The sequence below is a fragment of the Chrysemys picta genome, chromosome 4 (assembly GCF_011386835.1).
Source record: "Chrysemys picta bellii isolate R12L10 chromosome 4, ASM1138683v2, whole genome shotgun sequence".
NCBI lineage: Eukaryota > Metazoa > Chordata > Testudines > Emydidae > Chrysemys > Chrysemys picta.
In genome coordinates, this window is record NC_088794.1 from 59,446,772 (window position 1) to 59,468,417 (window position 21,646).

The window sequence follows — 21,646 nt, forward strand, 5'->3', positions numbered from 1 at the left end:
CTCAGGTCTCCTCTTACCAGTCTCCCCCTTCTTCTGCCCCCCCAACCCCCCACTCTTTATCTCCTTCGCCCACCAACCTGGTCCCCCTTCCCAGCTCTCCCTGCTTAACCTCACTCTCTTCTTCCCTCTCTTTCTCTCCATCCGTCTGCTTCACACGGCCCTCCTCGCCCTGCCTCACTCCCTTTTCGCTCACTGTCTAGAAGGTGCCCACCAGCCCTGTTGCAATTCAGCAGCAGCAGCTCCGCTGGCAGGCGATGTACCGATGGCAGGGGATAAGCACCAGGTAGGAGGTGGAGGAAAGGCCCGGCTTCCCTACCACCCCGCACACCCCGGCTCCAGGACAATGCAGTCTGCTGGCTGCAAAGGTTTAACACAGCAGGAGGCAGAGTTATTGGAGGTTTTAATGACAGTGGCCATTTATAAACAGACAGCCCCTGACTGTGGTTTATGAGTAATGGGCTATTCACCTGGTTCCCTTCTGGCTTTTCACTATGTGGTCCCTAAGGGTATGTCTACACTGCAATTAAACACCCGTCGCTGGTCCTGTAAAACTACAGTGTAGACGTTCGGGCTCGGGCTGGTGCCCAGGCTCTGGACCCTGCGAGGTGGGAGGGTGTTTTACGGCAGTGTAGACATACCCTAAGTGAATAAGAGAGTCCTCATGTGCCGCAGCAGGCACGAACATGTCTATGGCTCACGTCTCATTCGTTCAGCTAGAGGGCCACCATTGCCACTCCCGAGGGGGTAATTAGCTCGACTGGTTGACTTTTCAGCCCAAGCCAGGGACTGACAGGTACAGGCCCCACCCCCAATGCTGAAAGCTGGCTGATGAGCTATTGTGGGGTCTTATTCTGGTTTTGCTTCCTTCCCAGGCTAGCTTTCACCCCTGGTTCTCACAAGAGCGAAGGGCACAGAAGCTATGCTGATGAGCAGAATAATGCAGGCGTTTAAAAGGATTGTGATGATGACACAGTCCCTAAAAGGAGAGAGAGTCAGTAGCTGCAGCTCTCTCTCTACCGCCAGGTATTGTACAGATGGCTTCGCACGAGCTAGAGGAATGGTGGGCTGGTTGGGTTAAGGCACGGGACTGAGGCTCAGGAGAGCTCTGTTCGATTCCTGTCTCTGCTACAGACTACCTTTGTGACCCTGGGCAAGTCACTTGACCTCTCTGTGCCTCAGTGTCCCATCTGTACCATGGGGATCATAGTAAGGGTGTTGTCTGGGTAGGTCCATTAAAACTTGTGAGGCTCAGACACTACAGTAGGGTGACCAGACAGCAAGTGTGAAAAATCGGGACAGGTGGTGGAGGATAATAGGATCCTATATAAGAAAAACACCCCAAAATCGGGACTGTCCCTATGAAATCGGGACATTTGGTCACCCTACACTACAGCAATGGGGGCTGTATAAGACATAGGAGAGGCGGGTAATAAAATAGGTCTTGACCCACAGCAGGACTGTTCCCTGCAATACACCATCTAGCACACAGGCTCTCAGTTTGGGGGTCGTGACTATTCGGTCCTTCCCAAACGGCTAATCTCATTGGAAAGAGATTGAAACCCACAGATCCCACAGTCTCACTCAGAAAGCCCAGAGTGGCCGGGATGCCGCAGTCTTCTCTTGGGAGACTATTCCACTGGCCTAGTAGATCTTTGCTCTCAGGAGATCTGCTGAGCAGACTCCCAAGTGGGGGAAACCGCCATTCGAAGCGTGAATGTGACCAATGGGAGTTATCCCAAGGAGGGAGTCCCACATCGAGCAGGAGATAACCCCAGTTACTCTCTCTCACCCTGCCTCTTATTCTCACACTGGCAGGAAGATCACAGGAGCTGTTATTGGGAGGTTTTCACTTGCAAGGCAGAGGGGGCACATTCATGTGTACTGTATAAATATTTACACAATGCATTCAGATTTGTTATCCTACATTAACCATGGCCGGGAGCCACTACTGCAACCCCCGGATCATTAATCACCCATTAGAACCTCACCCAAACTACTGGAGACAACAGAAGATTTACAGTCTGGGGTGGGGAAATCGGATCCAACTTTCTGCCGGAAGAGGCACCTCCAGACAGGGTGGAAGAGAGCACGATGCAACGGTTCCATGTCGCCATCGTGGGACTTAATTGCCTTCTTAGACTCAGGGCAGGTCTAGGCTACCGCTTGAGTCGATCTAACTTACGTCGCTCAGGGATGTGAAAAAGACACACCTCCCCCGACCTACGTAAGTTACAGTGATCTAAGCGCTGTCCGCACTGGTGCTGTATCGCCAAGAGATGCTCTCTCACGGAGGCGGAGTAATCACACCAATGGGAGAACGCTCTCCCGTCAGCACAGAGCGTCTTCACCAGTCGCGGTGCAGCTGCCTCGGTGCTGGAGCGCTTCTAGTGTAGACCTGCCCTCAGGCTCTACTTGCTCTGATCAAATTCACCAGGGAGCCCTCTGCTCAACCCCCTCTAGGGCTCGAGGTTAATACAGCCACTCAGTGCACAGAGCGCTTGCGAGGAGAGAAATCAGATTCTTTGTGCCAAAGCTTTTCCGGCTAGTAGCGACCCCTGTCAGACCCGAGCGGTTACCTCATAACTCAGCAACATGGAGACAGCCACATTTTGAGGCGTAACTCGTCTGAGCACATTTGGCCTCGCTGATAGCTCGCACTGGCTGGGCACAAAGAAGGGGCCGGTCCCCACTGTTAAAGCTGTCAGTAGTGAGACGTCCCCAGCTGCAGACTTCCCCTCTGCTCCCTGTTGTCCATCCCCCCACCAACCGCTGCCACACGCACTTCACCGATCTGCTGCAATAAAGAGCCGGTGTGCAATGAAAGCTGCCCAGCTTCCCCAGGGATGCTTTCTGGTCACCTCCCTTCCTTTCTGAAGCTGGGATCAAGGCTGTCACCGGCCCCATCTCCCTGCATCCTTCCTCTCATTGCCTTTCCACCCTGGTCTCTGCCCTGCTGCCCATCCCTATTCGCTTACCCTTCTGGGAAGGGGAGCCCTTGCTAGTCCAAACCTTCCACATTCCTGGGATTTCCCACCCCCATATTCCTATGAAACTGTGTAGTTCCAACAGGGCAGCTGCCGCCGCAGACCCTCCAACAACAGGTGAAGATGAAAGGGCTTCCACAGAGCCAAAGACAACGCTGTAGCTTAGAACTAGCATCTGCTCCACCGCAGGGAACCCCTCGGACACAGGGGTCTTAGACATAGATGGAAGGGAAGAAGGGTCAGATTCTTTTTCCAGTCACGCTGGTGTAACTCCAGGGCAATTCCACTGATTTAAATGTCATTACTCCTGATTTACATGAACATAGCTGAGTTCGGGATTTGGCCCAAAGTTCCTTACAGTTCTACGGGAGAAAGGGGGAAGGTCATTTCCTCCCAAGCAGAGCCAGGCATTTTATTGTGGAAATACACCCCCCTCACCCTGCCCCCAAGGGCGCATGCACCCAAGACACGGGCACCACTTTTAAAATTAAAAACGTCTGCAAATAAAAACAAGATGGAAAAACCTGCAAAACCCCACAAAAGTGTCAAGTTCATCCTTCCCCGAGTCATATTTCCCAGCTCCCGGGAACAGAGCCGAGACTTCCACACAGGATCACACAGAGAACTCCACGACCACATTTCCTAAAGGAGACTAGGGGCTCAGAGAGCTCGCCACGGAACGGGAGCGGTTCCAACCCCTCAGGTATACAGAGCCAGGAACCCGTGGCTCAGGCTGCGGTGAAGGGATCCCAAGTTAAAGGCTAATGGTCGCTGCAGGACACGCAGAGTCCCCCTAACCTTTTCCTTCCGCTTCAACGCTCTTGCTGCTGCCCACACCGATCCGCAGACCTGACATGCTGCCCCTGGGGAGACACAGGACGCCGGAGTCTTATGCAAAGGCCAGAGATGCCCCTTAGTACAGACAAGGGCGTCTTGTGCCCCAGCTAACCGCCACTGGCACGGGTTGCAAACACTCTCTCAGCCGGTACCACAGAGTTGGGGACCTGCGTGGTGCCTGCTACGAGGGAGAAGGGGAGGATTCACAAGGCTGCAGCTAAAACACTTTTCACTCAAAGAGCCATTCAGTGCAGCAGGAAGCACTGGAATTACCATAACTCACCATTTGGCATCGTGTCCAGCTGCAATTAGACTTTCAAAGGAATATTCAACTCCATGTAACCTTTTTCATTGCATTGAAAGGGATGCTAAGAATAGCAAGACTCAGCACTTAGGCACGGCTGCCATCTTCACAGCACTTTTCAGACACTAACCGATTGTGCCTTGCAGAAGTAGGGAAGCATCAGTTTACAGATGAGGAAACTGAGGCACGGACACAAAGGTCTGGCTTTTCAGAAGTGCTGAGCACTTGGGGTTCCATTGGCCTTCAGCGGCCCCGGTGGGTGCTTGAAAGTGCTGGAAACGACTGGCTCAAAAAGTGCACAGGGCGTTCACGGCACAGTCACCCAGATCTCTTTACTCCAAGTCTGATGCTTCAAAGCACAAGATCACCTTGCTCTCCTCCTTCTGAGCACTAGTCACGGACCAGGAGCCCGTGGGCACTATACAGAGAACAAAAGACCTTTGGCCAAAATTTACAAACCCAGGAGGCTAAACTGAGGCTCCCCGATCCACATTTAAACACCTAAGTAAAAGCAGCCTGATTTTCAGAGGCGCTGAGCAACACCAGTTGTTGAGAAGTTACTGTACGGGGAAAACAAAAAACAAACAAACATCGCCGCACTCAAATTCCTCTATACAATTCATTCACTGGCAAAGGAAACCTCCGCTCCCCCTAAAAATCCCATATTTCAGAACATCAAAATCCTGGAAAATTGTTGTTTTTTGAAAACCAAAATGAAACACCAGTTTCAATTTGAAACAAACATTTTTAGTTAACTTCCTTTCAAAAACTGCTCACAAAAAAACAACAATGCAACCCTGTTTTTCTGCAGGAAAAAAATGTCAGTTGAAAAATTTTGACAAGCTCTAGGCACGACATTGCTGTTTGCGTTTCCAGCACTTTGGAAGGCAGGAGGGTTTCGATTATTAGACCATGTGAGCAGAATGTTTTCAACATCCCATTGATGTTTCTGTTCATATTTGCTTTTGTAAAATCCTCTCTCTCTCTCTCAAACGTAGGACACAACCTATGTGATGCTTCCCCTTGATGAAAGAAAGTCCTTTTAGTCTCAGCTCTCAAATCCAGGCTCAGACTTAGGTTTTTTCTAGCATTCTGGGTGAAGGAAGTTCCTGTGTGAAATATCCTTTCCTGACACAGCGAGCACTTGACATTTGACATCTGTTCTGTGTATACAGCACAATGGGGTCCTGACCATGAGTTGGGCTCATAATTAGGAGCATGAGGAAGGATCATAGAATCATAGAATCATAGAATCTCAGGGTTGGAAGGGACCTCAGGAGGTCATCTAGTCCAACCCCCTGCTCAAAGCAGGACCAATTCCCAACTAAATCATCCCAGCCAGGGCTTTGTCAAGCCGGGCCTTAAAAACCTCCAACGAAGGAGAGAACATTTTGGGGTTGAAATGGCTGGAGTCATTTGTTCTTGTGTAGAGTCACTGCTACCTACTTCAACCTAAATGATTAGAAGTAGGTGCTAATTATGGGAACCCAGCTGGATCCTATGGGTCTGATTTGCAATGGGGCTGAGCCGCTAGACCTCCAGATGAATTCAAAAATCCATCCAAAAAATGGAGGCACCAAGAACTAGTGAATACACATGAGGAGAGAGAGACTATACAGCTCCGTTCCCAGAGGAGCTCTGCCTAGCAGCCCCACACTCTTCTGCGCAGCTCCATCGCCAGGCAAAGCCAGACTTATCAGCCTCATCAGGATGAATTCAGGTGCTGGGTAAACCAGCTGACACAAACTTTCACTATGTGACCGTTCCCAGCCGCGTCTAGACAATTAGAACACAGCAACTCATCTGGACGCCGGCTCAGCCCAGGCTGCAAGACAATTCACTTAGGCCACGTCTACACTATGGGTGCTGTAGCTGTGCCGCTGTAGACACTTTGTCTAGCGACAGAAAGGGTTCTCCCTTTGCCATAGGTAATCCACCTCTCCAAGCAGTGGTGATTAGGTGCACCGAGACACATTTACACCGGGGGTTAGATCGGCACAGCCACAACACACAGGGAGTGCCAGAGTGATGTTGACCTAACTTTTAAGCATAGACCAGGACTTATTTTGATTGCAAGGAAAACAGGTGCACCACCTATACCAGGCTCTGGGCAAAGAAGTTAAAAATCCAATGCAAAAAAAATCACACCAGCACATTCTCCTCCCATCCACTGTCACTGGAACGTCTCAGAGACCAGATCAAAACCTCCAGCCACCCTGCAAATTCCTGAGAGACAGACCCCCACCCACAGCCCTCCTCAAACGCCTGCTGAACACGGGCAGACTTTGCAGCTTACCAGCAGGTTGAGACACACGGGCTATTTTGGACCAACATGTGAAGAGTGAATCCCATGGGCCCTCATGGAGAATATCCTGCCAGCAGCTCCCTCTGGGTAGCGCTAGTGCCTACACTGATCCTGACCAAGGACTAAATTATTAACACTTATCACTACCAGGCCCACAGTGGGATGGGTCCAAGACTGGTGCCACACTAAGCGGGTGGGGGGAAAGAAGCATTTGTGTACCTGAAGGTGAGGATACAATTTCTTCTTCACTGTCTCTCTCTCCTCTTTCACGTGGCCAGGTGCTAGTGGACACCCAGCAGCAGCAAAGGGTTCTGGGAAGTGGCAACCATAGCACATGCCTAGGGCACGGCCTGCCCCAAATGGAATTTTGTGTGTCACTCAGGAGGAGAATGGGGCAGTAGAGAAGCGGAAGGAAAAGCTGAGGGGAAGTTATTTGGGTTGCTCCCTAGCCAGGGGGACAGCCCGCACTTTTGAGCACCCTTGGGGCCTCTGCACCCACCAAAGGAGCAGAGACATGGCCCCAGAGGGGTGGCCGCCGGTCAGAAACAAAAACAAAACACCAAGGACAGAGGTTCCTGGAGCAAACAGCCACAAAGCACTAAGGCAAAAATAAATACAGTAAGAAACTTGGGGTGGGGGTGGGGAAGGCCCCCTGTGCTCACACACCTCTTGAGCCATAACCCACCCCTTCTCCCTCCCAGCTCCTATTCATGCTGACAGCCCAAACTCTGTCGGCTGGTAGCTCCCTGCTGCTGCTCCACTCTGAGTACAGAGAGCAAGGGGAGTCTACAGAGTGAGCTCATGACTAGGGGTTGCTGTCTGGACCCACCCCCCTCTGCACTGCCGACCGAGAAATGATAATCTAGTCACTAGTGATTTGGGTGCTAACCTGGGATAGGGTGACCAGACAGCAAGTGTGAAAAATCGGGGTGGGGGTGGGGGGTAATAGGAACCTATATAAGAAAAACACCCAAAAATCGGGACTGTCCCTATAAAATCGGGACATCTGGTCACCCTAACCTGGGACTTGGGAGATCTGGGCTCAATTCCCTGCTCCATCACAGATTTTGGTCATGTCACTTAGGGCCAAATTTCTAGAGGTCTTTAGGCACCCAAAGGTACAGATAGCTAGGTGCCAAGTGGGCTTTCCAAAGGGAGTTAGGCACCTAGGCATTTATCTTCACCTTTAGGCACCTAAATACATTTTAAAATCTAGCCTTACGTCTCTGTGCCTCAATTCCTTATCTGCACAGTAAGGACAATAGCTTCTAGGCCTGTCACAAGGAAAACTACATTAGAAATTGCCTGGCACTCAGATACTGCATTAATGGGGGCCCTGTAAATACCTACGCTACCTAGCAAGCTAGAGTGTCTGCTGGCTGTTCATACAGGAGCAGGAAGGTAAGACAGGATGTTGTGCCCTAGGACCATGCTGGCAGATCCAAGGATGTGTGGCATTCCTAAGAAACGGGAGCGCAAGGATCAGTGACCTGGTTAGCAAAGGAAATGCAGACTACTGTAGGCAAAATCAAAACCAGCATTGCCCTCTCTTACGACTGCAAAGATATGAAAAGCGTAAACACCAAGGCCAGAATTTTCAGAAGGGCTCAGTGTCCCCACTTAGTGCTGGATTTTCAAGAGAGCCCAGCTTCCATCTGGGCACCTAAATAACTGGCGATGGGGGAGGGTCCCAGAGCTCGGGCTGCAGCCCAAGCCCAAACGTCTACACAGCAATTTTTAGCCCCGCAGCCCAAGCCCCATGAGACCGAGTCAGCTAACCCAGGCTCACCATGAGACTTTTAGCCCTGTGTAGACGGACCCTAAGTGACTTGACCAAGGGGACGCAGAAAGTCTGTGGCAGAGCAAGGACTGAATCCAGATCTCCAGCGCCCCTGGCTAATACCCTAACCAGTGGTCCCTCGCTTCCGCCCTATTTGTACTGCAGTGGTGCTAGACGTTCCAAGGTTCCACTGTACATACACATCATAATACCTAGCTCTTATGCAGCCACTTTTCATCATCAGATCTCAAAGCGCTTTTCAAAAGAGGTCACTATTATTATCCCTATTTTACAGATGGGAAAACTGAGGCACAAAGAGATGTTACTTGCCCAAGGTCACCCAGCAGGCTAGTAGCAGAGCCAAGAACAGAACACAGATCTCCTGAATCCCAGTCCAGTGCTTCATCCACTAGGCCACATTATCCATGCTACCAGCTTTATTTATTTATTTATTTTTTAAAAAGCCTGGCTAGGGTCCTTTCTCCTCCTTCTTTTTTGTGTTAAGACAAAAAAAAAAAAAAAAAAAAAAAAGCGCCAATACGTTTTTATCTCTAGGCTAAAAGCCCAAATCAATTTGCAAAGCCGGGGTGGTGGCAAAAACAACTCCAATACAAACAAAAATGCTGTAATTTTCGTCTCTCTCTAAGAGCTTCAGATTTTTCTTTTAAATTAAATATATATACTATATAAAAATAAAGTTAACAGCCTTTCCGTGTGTGCGTGTGCGCACACACTTGTGTGTGTAGTTGTTGGCAGCCTCATTAAGTTTCCACTCAGCCTTAATGCCAAATTTAAGCTTTATAACTTCAGGAGCCCTTTTCACCAGGGTATTAAGAACCACCTCAGACACTGCGGTGCAGTTTATTAATCATTTGTTTGGCGCACAGCACAGCCAGGGAGCAGAAGGACTCGGGAGGGCAATTTGTATTGCACTTAAAAGGTCTGGTCACAGGACAAAGCGCTGCTTCATCTGAAAGACGATGAAACGGCCTGAACACATGGCCCCTTCCTCCAGAAACAGACCTCACGAGCTCAGAATGTACTCTGGAGGCATCTCTAAAGAAGCTGGCAGGCTGAGTCTCTTTGTAGTAGAACGGTTTATCAGGAGGCCTCAGAGCTCAGTGCTTCCCCAGACAACTCTCTACAGAGCCTTGTTTTTTGGGAGAGGGCAACAGGGTTGTCATCCCTCCAGGATTGTCCTAGAGTCTTCAGGAATCAAAGATTATGTCACATGATGAAACCTCCAGGAATACGTGCAAACAAAACTGGCAACCTTAGAGGCCACGGTGGGTTACAAAGTTAAGAGAGAAGGGGGAGAGACACCCACAGGCAATGGACATGTGCAGTCAAAGACTCAGAGTTCAAATCTCAAACACTACCCCCAGGGCTTTCCAGCATTAGCTAGGCCCTGCATTTGGTGACTCAAGTAGACGCGTGAGGCCAGATTGTCACGTGACCAGCACCCAACATTCTGAGCTCTTCTGAAAATCTGGCGGATGGAGCAGGCATTTATGTGCACTTCCAACAGATGACAACAAGCCAGTGGCCTTCGCGACGGCCTTCCTTGCCTGTGGCTCAAAGCACTACTCAGGCTTTCATGCCCTCTTTCCCTTCCCGCCCTGATGGGGTATTATCCCCATTTCACAGATAGGGGAACTTGAAGCATGGGGAGGCAAAGAGTGATTTGCCTACAGCTGAACAGCAAGTCAGGGCAGGTGTCCTGACCCCTAGTCCTGTGCTCTACCCACAAGACTGTCCTGCCACACCAATCAGAAGGGACCGCACTGCTTTGAAAGTACCCTTGTTGCTAGGCTGAGATTTCCAAAGCCATCCAGTTTGGACACCCAGTTCCCATTAAAATTAAAGGGTCATGAAAATCTCAGACACAATCTCTAAGGGTAAAATCCTATGTTGTGCTACTGGGGGAAGGGAGTGAGAGTGCAGAGATGCTCTGGGCCCGACCGCCCTTTCTCTTTCCCTTGCATAAATCAGGAGTCACTCCATAGGGTATGTCTACACAGCAGCTGGCCGAGTGCTTCCTAGTGTGGGCAGACAGACACGCTAGCTCTGCACAAGCTAGTGCATTAAAAAGAGCAGAGCAGACATGGCAGCACGGGCTAGCCACCCGGGGAGGGACCCTGGGGATTGGGTGGGCCTGCCCACCCATGCCACTGCGACCATATTGCTTGTCTTTCTACCCACACTGGGACACACCCGCCAAGCTGCTGTGTAGACGTACCCACTGAAGCCACCAGCAGAGAACAGGAGTAACAGGCTTGTTGTGAGCACTATTTTATGCAGCAGGAGGGCAGAATTCCTAACACCTGCACTAGGAATGGTAACTGCTTATTGGGCAAAACCAGGCCTTTTGCTGGCTAGCACGTATGCTGCCATGTGCTCCTCTCCTCCCTTGCCGCTCTCCACCACCGCCTGGCCCCTGCCACAGAAGGAAGGATGAATTCACCGTGGTCAGCCCATCTCAGGGCAGCAGCAGCTTTCTCATCACACCTAAGGCACCGAAGGAGTCATCCCACAGCATGGGACTCTCATCCCCACATCTTAGCACCTTACAATCAATAAGGGATTGTCTTTTCACGGAGCCCCAAGAGGGGTTATCCCCCATTTTACAGTCAGCAAAGGGAGATGAAGTGACTTGCTCAAGGATTTGAACCCAGGTCTCCTGCAGCCTAGTCCAGGGTCCTATCCACTAGCCATGTTTCCTCCTCAATAACACCCTCCCTTATGTAAAGAAGAGAGACTATTCAACGATGACGTTGGGGCAGCAACACTCCTGTGTGCCATGTTTATGGTACATTGCTACTTCTTTTGTGTGCAGGTTCCTATGAGGGGAACTGTGACAATGAATGGGCAAATTCTGCTCTCAGTCACGGAGTGGCTTTGACAGCATTACGGCTTGATAACTCCATGTAACAGAGCTGAATTTGGCCACAAGGCAACAATTTTACAGTCCGATCTCAAGTGGCCCATCAGCTGACCCCCGTAATACCCAGGGCTCCCTTACTCAATGGTCGGGGTAGGAGGCAGTGCTGAGCCTTTCATTAGGTTTTTCCACCATTACTCCTTGCTCTTCTGTTTTATTGCTGACGAGCGCTCATGGCTTTTTATAATCAGCCTGTGGCTCCGTGGCTCCCCGCGCCGTCCCGGCCCCACAGTTTGTGCTGTGCAATCTCCAACGCCTCACTACAAGCTGGTCTTTCTTTTGTAAATTTCTTTGTGGTTTTCGTGCTTGTCTCCCCCCAAAGTTTGTTTCTTTAACATGTTACAACACCCCCAAGCTATTTTTTAAATAATTCGCTCTGCTCTGGAGAGGATGGCAAATGTTAATCATTGTTTGGGTCCTCTCCTTCATACCAATTTCACACCAGCACGCAGGAGATCAGACTCAGGGTACGTCTATACCCAGCCGCTAGTTCGGCGGCTGGCAATCGAACTTCTGGGTTCGACTTATCGCGTCTTGTCTGGACGCGATAAGTCGAACCCGGAAGTGCTCGCCGTCGACTGCGGTACTCCAGCTGGACGAGAGGAGTACCGCGGAGTCGACGGGGGAGCCTGCCTGCCGCGTGTGGACCGAGGTAAGATCAAACTAAGGTACTTCGAACTTCAGCTACGTTATTCATGTAGCTGAAGTTGCGTACCTTAGTTCGATTTGGGGGGTTAGTGTAGACCAAGCCTCAGTCCCTGTGAGCTGATCTGCATTGGAAAAGCTGTGCCGATTTAAACCCACTTCTACTTCCAATCCAGTCTACACCAGGAGGGTTTTGCACCAGTTTAACAGACCATTTTAAATCCATTTAGATGCAACTATTCTAAAATGCACCAGCCCTTAATTCTTTAAGAAAATAGGAGTGTTTGTTACGATGGGATTTTTGTTTTGGTTTTGTCCCCCCAAGTTTGGATAGTGGATTTTTTAAACTAATCAAACTTTCCTTTAAAAAATTTTTATGTTTAGAAACTGATGGTCACATGATCTCCAGAAGGGAAAAGGGCCTTAACTAAAGGTCAGTCTGGATGGCGCACTGGGGCTAGTTTCACATTGTGAGACAGAGCAAACCTTCTTTACCATCACAAGCTTTTCCGAACGCCTCTCTAGAGACTTATAATTTTGAAAGTGAAGGTTAAAGTTATTCATGCATATTTTTTCCCAGATAGATTACTCCAGTGTGACTTTCTGCTCAGAACAATAAATAAATAAAAATCCTCTACCGTTCGGAGACAGCAATGCACCTCAGCACAGGATGATTCAAGGTGTCTGGATATTTATACTCCAGTTGTCAGTTACAAAAAAAAAGTCGTTTTCCCTCCCCATTACCCCCCTTTTTATTAAATCTAAGTACAGGCATGTTAGATGCCCTCAATCAAAGATTTCCTTTGAACTGCTGCATGTTGAAATGTTTACAGTTTTATATTTCATATTTTAGCGTGGCGGCAGGGGGAGCGTGATTATAATACTCTGACTTTTCCAGGGCATAAGCAGGGGGTGGAGGAAAGAGGAGGAGTGGGGGGAAAAGGTTACACCGAGATGGGAGGGGAGTGTCTTTTCTCTGCAATCATATAAATTATATTCTTGAAAATTCCCCATGCTCTGGGCCCTGCAGGTGCACTCCCATTAAAAGAGAACCCAACCCATTACTCCAGAAACCCATCTGCAATCAGCATCTTCGTAATAACACTGGAGATTAATGCCTCTGGGTAGATAAGGAAGATTCTTGATGGGAGGCTGAAAGATCTTTTCCTTCTAGTGCAAACTGGAGCCAGGAAAGTATTATGTCTTTATAGATATTTAAGAAAGGAGGCTAATTAATGCTTTTACTTGTAGATTAACAATTATTTAGGCTATGCATTCTGTCTCTATTTAACACACATGTGCATGCATGCGTCCGCGTACGCACACACACAAGATTTTACTTTACTGCATTTGTACAGGGTCTGTATTAGACTTTGCACTAGCTAGTGTTTGCAACCCTGGTATTAAGAACGAAGTAGCAGAATCCTTTGATAGATGCTCTATTCACCCCCTCCCCCACCTTATTTTCTTTCTGAATTTTGCCTATCAAAGGGCAAATGCAATTTTGCATTGCTTCTGAAAATGTGGAGGCTGCAGCTCAATGACTTAAGGGAGGATCTAAAGGAGAAGCATGATTACCTAGGACCATAGGAACTGCCAGACTGGATCAGACAATGGGTCCACATCTGACTCAGAATTCCATCTCAGAGAGGCTGGCACCAGCTGCTTCAGAGGAAGGTGCAAGACACCCTGCAGGAGGCAGTGATGGGATGACCTGTTCCGGAGGAAAGATTTCCTGGGAGAAAGAAGCTGGGAATGGGCGACACTTGATGATTCCCTGTTCTGTTCATTCCCTCTGGGGCACCTGGCACTGGCCACTGTCAGAAGACAGGATACTGGGCTAGAAGGTATTAGGGATACTAGCACCACTACAGAGGGGCATTCAGGATGGGGGATTACCGTATCCGAGGTAGAAACAAAACTTGAACACCTTAATGGGGCTAAGTCGGGAGGACCGGACGATCTTCATCCGAGAATATTGAAGGAATTGGCGCGGGAAATAGCAGGCCCGTTAGCGATAATATTTAATGGATCTGTAAACTCGGGGGTGGTCCCGTTAGACTGGAGAATAGCTAATGTGGTTCCTATTTTCAAGAAAGGGAAAAAAAGTGATCCGGGTAACTACAGGCCTGTTAGTTTAACATCTGTAGTGTGCAAGGTGTTAGAGAAAATTCTGAAAGAGAAACTAGTTGAGGACCTGGAGGTTAGTGGCAATTGCGATAAATTACAACATGGTTTTACGAAGGGCAGATCGTGCCAAACGAATCTGATCTCCTTCTTTGAGAAAGTAACGGATTTATTAGATAAGGGAAATGCGGTGGACCTAATATACCTGGATTTCAGTAAAGCGTTTGATACTGTACCCCATGAGGAATTATTGGTTAAACTGAAAAACATGGGGATCGATATGAAAATCCAGAGGTGGATAAGGAATTGGTTAATGGGGAGAATGCAGCGGGTCGTATTAAAGGGTGAACTGTCAGGTTGGAGGGAGGTTACTAGTGGAGTGCCTCAAGGTTCGGTTTTGGGACCCATTTTATTTAATCTATTTATAACTGACCTCGGAACCGATTGCAGGAGTGGGCTGATAAAGTTTGCGGATGATACGAAGGTGGGAGGCGTTGTAAATTCGGAAGAGGATAGGGATAGCCTGCAGGGAGACTTGAATGAGCTTGTGAATTGGAGTATCAGAAATAGGATGAAATTTAATAGTGAAAAGTGTAAGGTGATGCATTTGGGGATGACTAATAACAATTTTAGTTACAAGATGGGGACGCATTGGTTAGAAGTAACGGAAGAGGAGAAGGACCTAGGGGTCCTTGTAGACCGCAGGATGACTATGAGTCGACAATGTGACGTGGCGGTGAAAAAAGCCAATGCTGTCTTGGGATGCATTAGGCGAGGTATATCTAGTAGGGATAAGGAGGTCCTGCTTCCGTTGTACAAGGCGCTGGTGAGACCTCATTTGGAGTACTGTGTGCAGTTCTGGTCTCCCATGTTTAAAAAAGATGAACTCAAACTGGAACGGGTGCAGAGAAGGGCCACTAGGATGATCAGAGGAATGGAAAACCTGTCGTATGAAAGGAGACTAGAGGAGCTTGGGTTGTTTAGTCTGACAAAGCGAAGGCTGAGAGGGGATATGATTGCTATCTTTAAATATATTAGAGGGATTAATACAAGGGAGGGAGAAGAATTATTCCAGCTTAGTACTAACGTGGATACAAGAACGAATGGATATAAACTGGCCGTGGGGAAGTTCAGGCTTGAAATTAGACGAAGGTTTCTGACCGTCAGAGGGGTGAAATATTGGAACGGCCTTCCGAGGGAAACGGTGGGGGCGAGGGACCTGTCTGGTTTTAAGATTAAGTTAGATAAGTTTATGGAGGGAATGGTTTAATGGTAAAACATAGTAGTCAAGGAAAACCAAGCAATGGTAGGTAAATAGTATAATGGCTAACAGGGGTCAGGATGGAGACTCTTGCCTATATGCTTGGGGTCTTACTGATCGCCATATTTGGGGTCGGGAAGGAATTTTCCTCCAGGGCAGATTGGCTGAGCCTCTGGAGGTTTTTCGCCTTCCTCCGCAGCATGGGGCAGGGATCTCTAGCAGGAGGGTCTCTGCCGATTGAAGTAACTAATAACAGGATTGGGGACTTCAGCAGCAGAGTCCAGGGAAGGTGTAGGGACGGTTTTATGGCCTGCAGCATGCAGGGGGTCAGACCAGATGATCATAATGGTCCCTTCTGACCTTAAAGTCTATGAGTCTATGTAGGGTTACCATATTTCAGCAAGAAAAAAAGAGGACGGGAGGAGCCCCGCCCTAGCCCCGCCCCTGCCCCTCCCACTTCCCGCCCCCCCAGAACCCCCAACCCTCCCCCCGTTCCTTGTCCCCTGACTGCCCCCTCCTGGGACCCCTGCCCCTAACTGCCCCCCAGGACTCCACTCCCTATCTAAGCCTCCCTGCCTCTTGTCCCCTGACTGCCCCAACCCTTATCCACACCCCCACCCCCAGACAGACCCCTGGGACTCCCACGCCCCATCCAACCACTCCCCACCCCGACAGCCCCCCCCCAGAACTCCCAACCCATCTAAACCCCTCTGCTCCCTGTCCCCTGACTGCTCCGATCCATCTCCCCACCCCTGCCACCTGACAGCCCCCCCCAGAACTCCCAAACACTCCCCCCCTGCTCCTTGTCCCCTGACTGCCCCCTCCTGGGACCCCTGCTCCTAACTGCCCTCCAGAACCCCACCCCCTACCTAAGACTCCCTGTTCCTTGTCCCCTAACTGCCCCCTCCTAAGACCCCCCCCAACTGCCCCCCAGGACCCTACCCCCTACCTGTACCCTGACTGCCCAAAACTTTCTCCACTCCGCCCCAAAAGCCCCCCCCCGTTTCTTGACTGCCCCCTCCAGAACCTTCCTGCCCCCTGACCTCCTTACCCTGCTGCTCAGAACAGAGTGTTGGGCTCTGTGCAGCCGAGCCGGACACGTGGCTGAGCTCCCCAGCACAACAAAACCCGGTCCCTGGCCCTGCACAACAAAACCCGGTCCCTGGCCCTGCACAGTGCTGCCGGACTGGGCTGCAAAGGAGCTGCCGGCTCAGAATGCAGGGCGGATCCGGCTCCTCTACAGCTGCTCCTGCGTCCAGCCCGGGACTTCCCTGCAGCCCTCCCAGCCGCTCGCTCTGCTCTGCCGGGGGGAAATCCCGGACATTGTGAGTGCTTTACAAATTCCCCCCGGACGCTATTTTTAGCACAAAAAGGAGGACATGTCCGGGTAAATCCGGACGAATGGTAACCCTAAGTCTATGAGATGGACCTTTGGTCTAACCCAGTAAGGCCATTCTTATGTTCTCCTGACCCCCAGTCGTTAGAGGTTGGCTTGCACTTGTGGCTTATTTACAAGAGTGAAGCCCCGCAGTAGAGCAGGTGACTTCCATGTCACGCTCTTATGGATCGTAAAATGGTTTAACAGGTAGACAACGGAATAAACAAGAATGGGTGAATTTATCAGCTCTTCAGTACAAAAGGAGACTTGACATATAGCTCTGGCTTCCAAAGTATCCTGAAATATACTCTTTGACCAGTTTATCCATGGGTTTATGGGAGGAACGCAGACCTTAGTAGCAACTTGGTACATATAATTCTCGGCTTGCCAGCATCTTCTTTTGTCTATCTGTTAATTAAACCCAGATTATTTGGTTTTCTATTAATTCCCCTGCCTTTCCCTGCCTAAACAGACCTGACAATTTCCCCAGAGGTCCAAAGCTCTTCCAGACACTGGCTCCACTTAAGTGAGGCCTGGAGGATGATTGTACTAAATTTGTTCCTTTCTTTCAGACTAAACTTCCAACGGATAATTCAAAGTTATGAATAAGTCAGCAAGCCCTACAAATGCTGAGATTGTTTATTAAAATGAAGGCAAACCCATAATATGGAGATGAACTGCCTCCAGCTTTTAAGACAGTTGCCTGGGTGGTAGCATTAGAAGGATAAAAGCTTCAAAGTTAATAGATTTTTAAAGAGCCCTTAAAAAAAAAAAGGAAATATTTTATACAATGCCACATCCTCAGCTGGTGTAAAACAGCATAGCTTCATAGATTTACACCAGCCACGGATCTGGCCCATTGTTTTTCAAAACCTCCCAGTAAAACAGCCTTAACCACACTAATTTTTACATGTCAGTTTCCCAGAGACCTACAGTGACTTGTTCATTCTGAAAGCCAGTGGATACTGGATTCCCAATGAGGATAGATTTTTCTCTGTGATATGCAATTTATACTCCATGCTTTCCAAGTACAACTTTTTTCCTGTCTCTCCCTCTCTCCATGCCATTTAGTTCAAGACCTCGGGTCTTTCCAGCGATATAGAAGGATCTAATCCTCAAGTTCAAACTTTTTCACAGCTACTCTTCACTCACAATTCACTGGAAACATCCTCAATGAGAACAGCTACTATTGTATGCTACAGAATTAATTGATTATAACAGATTAGTTACCCGCTAATCTACAGTTACAAGAATAATTAAATTTATCAGCTCATTGGATCAGAAAGGTTCTTTTAATTAAAATGAGGAGAGGGCAGATCATCAACTGGGGTAAATCTCTGGATTTACCCCAGTTGAGAATCTAGCCCAATGTTTTGTCTCTCCCCACCCCTCCTCCTTCTTCCCCTGAAGGGATCTGTCAAGTCTCTGCAGGATGGAATTTTACTTTGCTATTTTAATGCAATTCTGGGCCAGGCTTAAATGGAACTGGAAACCAAAAGGCCTTAAAAAATAAATATTATGATAAGAAATGAAAGCAATGTATACACCAAAGATAATTTGAGGCGGGATAAAAAACAAAACATTCCTTTCTGAGCCTAAATCATAAAGCTTTACATTACGCTGGACTTTCTCTTTCCAAACCCTGAAAAATATCCGCTTGTGTTTGCCCAGACAGTCCTCCCATAAAGTCTTCTATTGTTTTAAAAACACTTTAAAAGAGATAAGACAATAGCCTTGAAATTCCTTCCAACTTTGCAGGGGATGGGGACGAGGGGGAGAATACCCATGGCTGAAATATGATTATCATTAATGCTCTTTAGAAACGTTCCCTACTGACCCCCGTATTTCTCCTACACACCATTTAATCTCAGCATGTCCATAGGTGCTTAGATACTAGTATTAAAAAAAAGCCATGACAGATTTATATAGATGATCTATACATACAGAGAGAGAAAAGTGTGTGTGTGTGTGAATATATAGAAAAAACAAGAGATTGATACCGATAGTGGTGCTATAGAAAAAATGAAGATATAGCTAGCCAGACCACGCATATCTGTGTGTGTGTGTGTGCACGCGCACGCGCGTGTGTGAAAATCTAAGACCTGCTCTGCCTCTTAAAAAAATTAAGGGTGGAAGACCTCCGCCTGCTGCTCCATTTCAACATCTTCAAATTGACTTTGCAGATATGCCAAAGGCTTTTGGGAAAAAGCACCTCCTTGTTTTGGTTTGCCCTCTGACTTCCTGGGTCGAAGCTTTTCCTACTGCTAATTGTACTGCTGCCACAGTGGCGAAGATTCTCCTTAGAGACATTGTACCCCGTTTTGGCATCCCTCTCGTGCTTGACTCAGATCGCGGACCTCACTTTACTGGTCATGTCCTTGGCCGTTTAGAACAAGGACTGGGCATTTCACACTCCTTTCATACATCCTACCACCCTCAGTCTAGCGGGAAAGTTGAGCGTATGAATAGGGAGCTTAAGTTTACATTGGCTAAATACTGTCAGGAAACAGGATTAAAGTGGCCTCAGGTACTTCCCTTGGTCCTGTTTCACCTTCGTACTCGCCCAACCCGTGTATTGGGATTATCCCCCTTTGAACTGCTCTATGGACACCCCCCTTTCAAAGGTGGGGCGCTACCACGTGCTGATGTTTCACTATTGGGAGGGGATCATATGACCGCGTGCCAGTTTCTCTCCCTACAGGCTCGCCTCCGTACCCTTTGGAAAGCCTCGCAGTTTTCCCAGACCGTGCCGCTGGAAGAACAGATCCACCCGTTCCAACCAGGGGACTTCGTCTGGGCCAAAAAGTTCGTTCGTGGCGACACCCTCCAGCCGAGGTTTACTGGACCCCACCAGGTTCTTTTAACAACCCAGACTGCAGTGTTCCTGGAAGGACGCAAATCCTGGATCCACCACTCCCACGTCAAGCCAGCCGTAGTGGACCACAGTGACGGACCAGCAGCTCTTGCCACCACTGAGGACACTGCCTCCGACCAGTGGACCAGCTTACCTCTTTCAGACATCAGACTTAAATTGACTCGGAAAAAATGAGAGGACCTTTTATTCTGACAACTGTATGTTTTTTATTATGCCTTTTTAGTTTATTTTCTGCTTATGAAGATAATGCTTTTATTAGATATTCCCACGAGGTTAAAACTCGTATTTTAGGAAATAGAAGTAATTGCTGGGTATGTACTCAATTTCCAGTAAATGCAGAACAGGGACTCCCCTTCACACCCATTCCCCTGACCACTGCTAATATGACTTGGATGCCACCGGCTAGAGTAAAAGATCCAGTCCAACACAATCTTACATGGGACAAAACAGGAGTGCCAATTAACAGATATCTCAGCATAACCAATCAGACAGGATCACTGTGTTTTGTTAAAGAAAAGGGGTCAACTTTTGTGGGAACAAGTAAATGCAACATGTATTTTAATGGCACCGCCTTTAGTAATAATCTTGGCTTCAAGCCTTGCGCATCCCACTTATCCCATATGTGGATCCCTCACCCCGATCCAACTTTTTCATGGGTGGGCAGGCCTTCAGAGCCAGCTTTTAAGAAGCCCTGCTCAGATCACGAGGGTGTCCAACTAATTGCTAAGGGACATACGATTGCCTTCTACAACTGCTCAAGCAGTACTACACTGCCCTTTGAAAACACCACTACCAAATTGTGCCTCTGCAGTTCGCACAACGACCCCTCTGCATTACCAGGGGAACAGTGGTCTAACGGGTGGTGGGTTACCTCCTACTTTGAGAAATGGAATACCCGAAACGCATTGTATGGAACATACTGGGTGTGCGGGCCCAAAGCTTATTACTTTCTCTCCCCTGATTGGGCAGGGTCATGTTATTTGGCATGGCTAACACCTCCTTCTCGCATCTCCCTCACTCCCCCTCATTTTCCCCACGTTCGTAACATCCGTGAAACCTTCAGAGATATTAATATCCATGATGGTTTGTCGTGGTAGCGGTGGGCTGGTCTCATTAGCTTGAGGGGTGGTGTCATCCGTCTACAGGGACTACTAGAATCTTTAACCAATGAAACTGCGACCCTATTTGAGAATCAGGCTGGGGAAATGTCCCAGCTCCGCCAGTTAGCTTTGCAAAACCGAATGGCTTTAGACATAATGTTAGCAGCCCAGGGAGGAACTTGCGCCCTCATAAATGAAGAATGCTGTGTTTTTGTAAATGACAGCTACTCTGACACTTTTCAACGTACCAAACATCTAAGGGAAATAGCTAAGAACTACTCCTCTGGCCAGCCACCTTATGATTGGTGGGGAGCCTTATGGAATTGGCTGCCTGGATTTGGGTGGGTTAAAAAACTCTTGGTGGGTATTGTTGGGGCCATAGTAATCCTTATAATACTGTGTTGCTGTATTCAGTGTGTCCCCTCCCTCATAGACTCATGTAAGTCAGTTTATTCTTTTCCTACTTCAGCCAAGGGCCTTACTCTCTTCGAGTTGGCCCAGGCTGAAATTGCCAAGCGGCCCTTGGCTACTTAAAATGGGGTGTAGCTTTTGGTAAATAGTTATCCCAAAGCTACAAATGGAGGAATGTTGGGTCTGAACTTTTGATGAGCTTAAACTTAACCCAGACTTGATGTCTCTGTCTGAACTTTTAATCAAAGCTCTGACCTGCGAACTACTCATGACACCCCCCCTCCCCTTAAGTAGCCATCTCCCCTTATCTCTTTTTGAATTTACATTTTAACCTGTTTTATCCTGTAGAATCTTGTTTGATTATGCATGACCATTATGATCTGTTAATCACTTTGTTTACTTCTGTGTATAAATATTGATGCTCACCCCTAATAAACTTGCCACACTTACTCTGAAGCCTTTCAAGCTAAGGATAGTGTGAGCCCGTTGATCAACGAATTGGTGTCTGGTCTCTGACAGATTGTGAGCCCCATACCAACTCCGCACGAACTCAGGTGCTGGTGAGGTGAGTGAGGACTTGCTTTTTTACCTAACAATCCCATGATCCGCAGCACACCTCTTTGGTGCCTGGTCTCAAGACAAGAGAGCATGTTATGCACCCTCACTCTGTGGATCAATGGAAACTCCCAATCAAAGAA

The 21,646-nt window shown here is 48.4% G+C and overlaps 1 protein-coding gene across 4 annotated transcripts in view; it reads left to right on the top strand.

Annotated features, from left to right (window-relative positions):
- The window catches only part of LOC135983399 (protein phosphatase 1 regulatory subunit 12B-like), a 58,221-nt gene extending 36,775 nt beyond the window's left edge, over positions 1 to 21,446 (top strand). For all 4 annotated transcript variants that reach the window (XM_065595051.1, XM_065595053.1, XM_065595052.1 and 1 more), the window contains one exon: positions 19,264 to 21,446. In XM_065595051.1, the coding sequence (XP_065451123.1) occupies positions 19,264 to 19,426 (163 nt within the window). In that variant the 3' untranslated portion in view covers positions 19,427 to 21,446. The remainder of the gene's footprint in view (positions 1 to 19,263) is intronic.
- Positions 21,447 to 21,646: the final 200 nt, after the last annotated feature.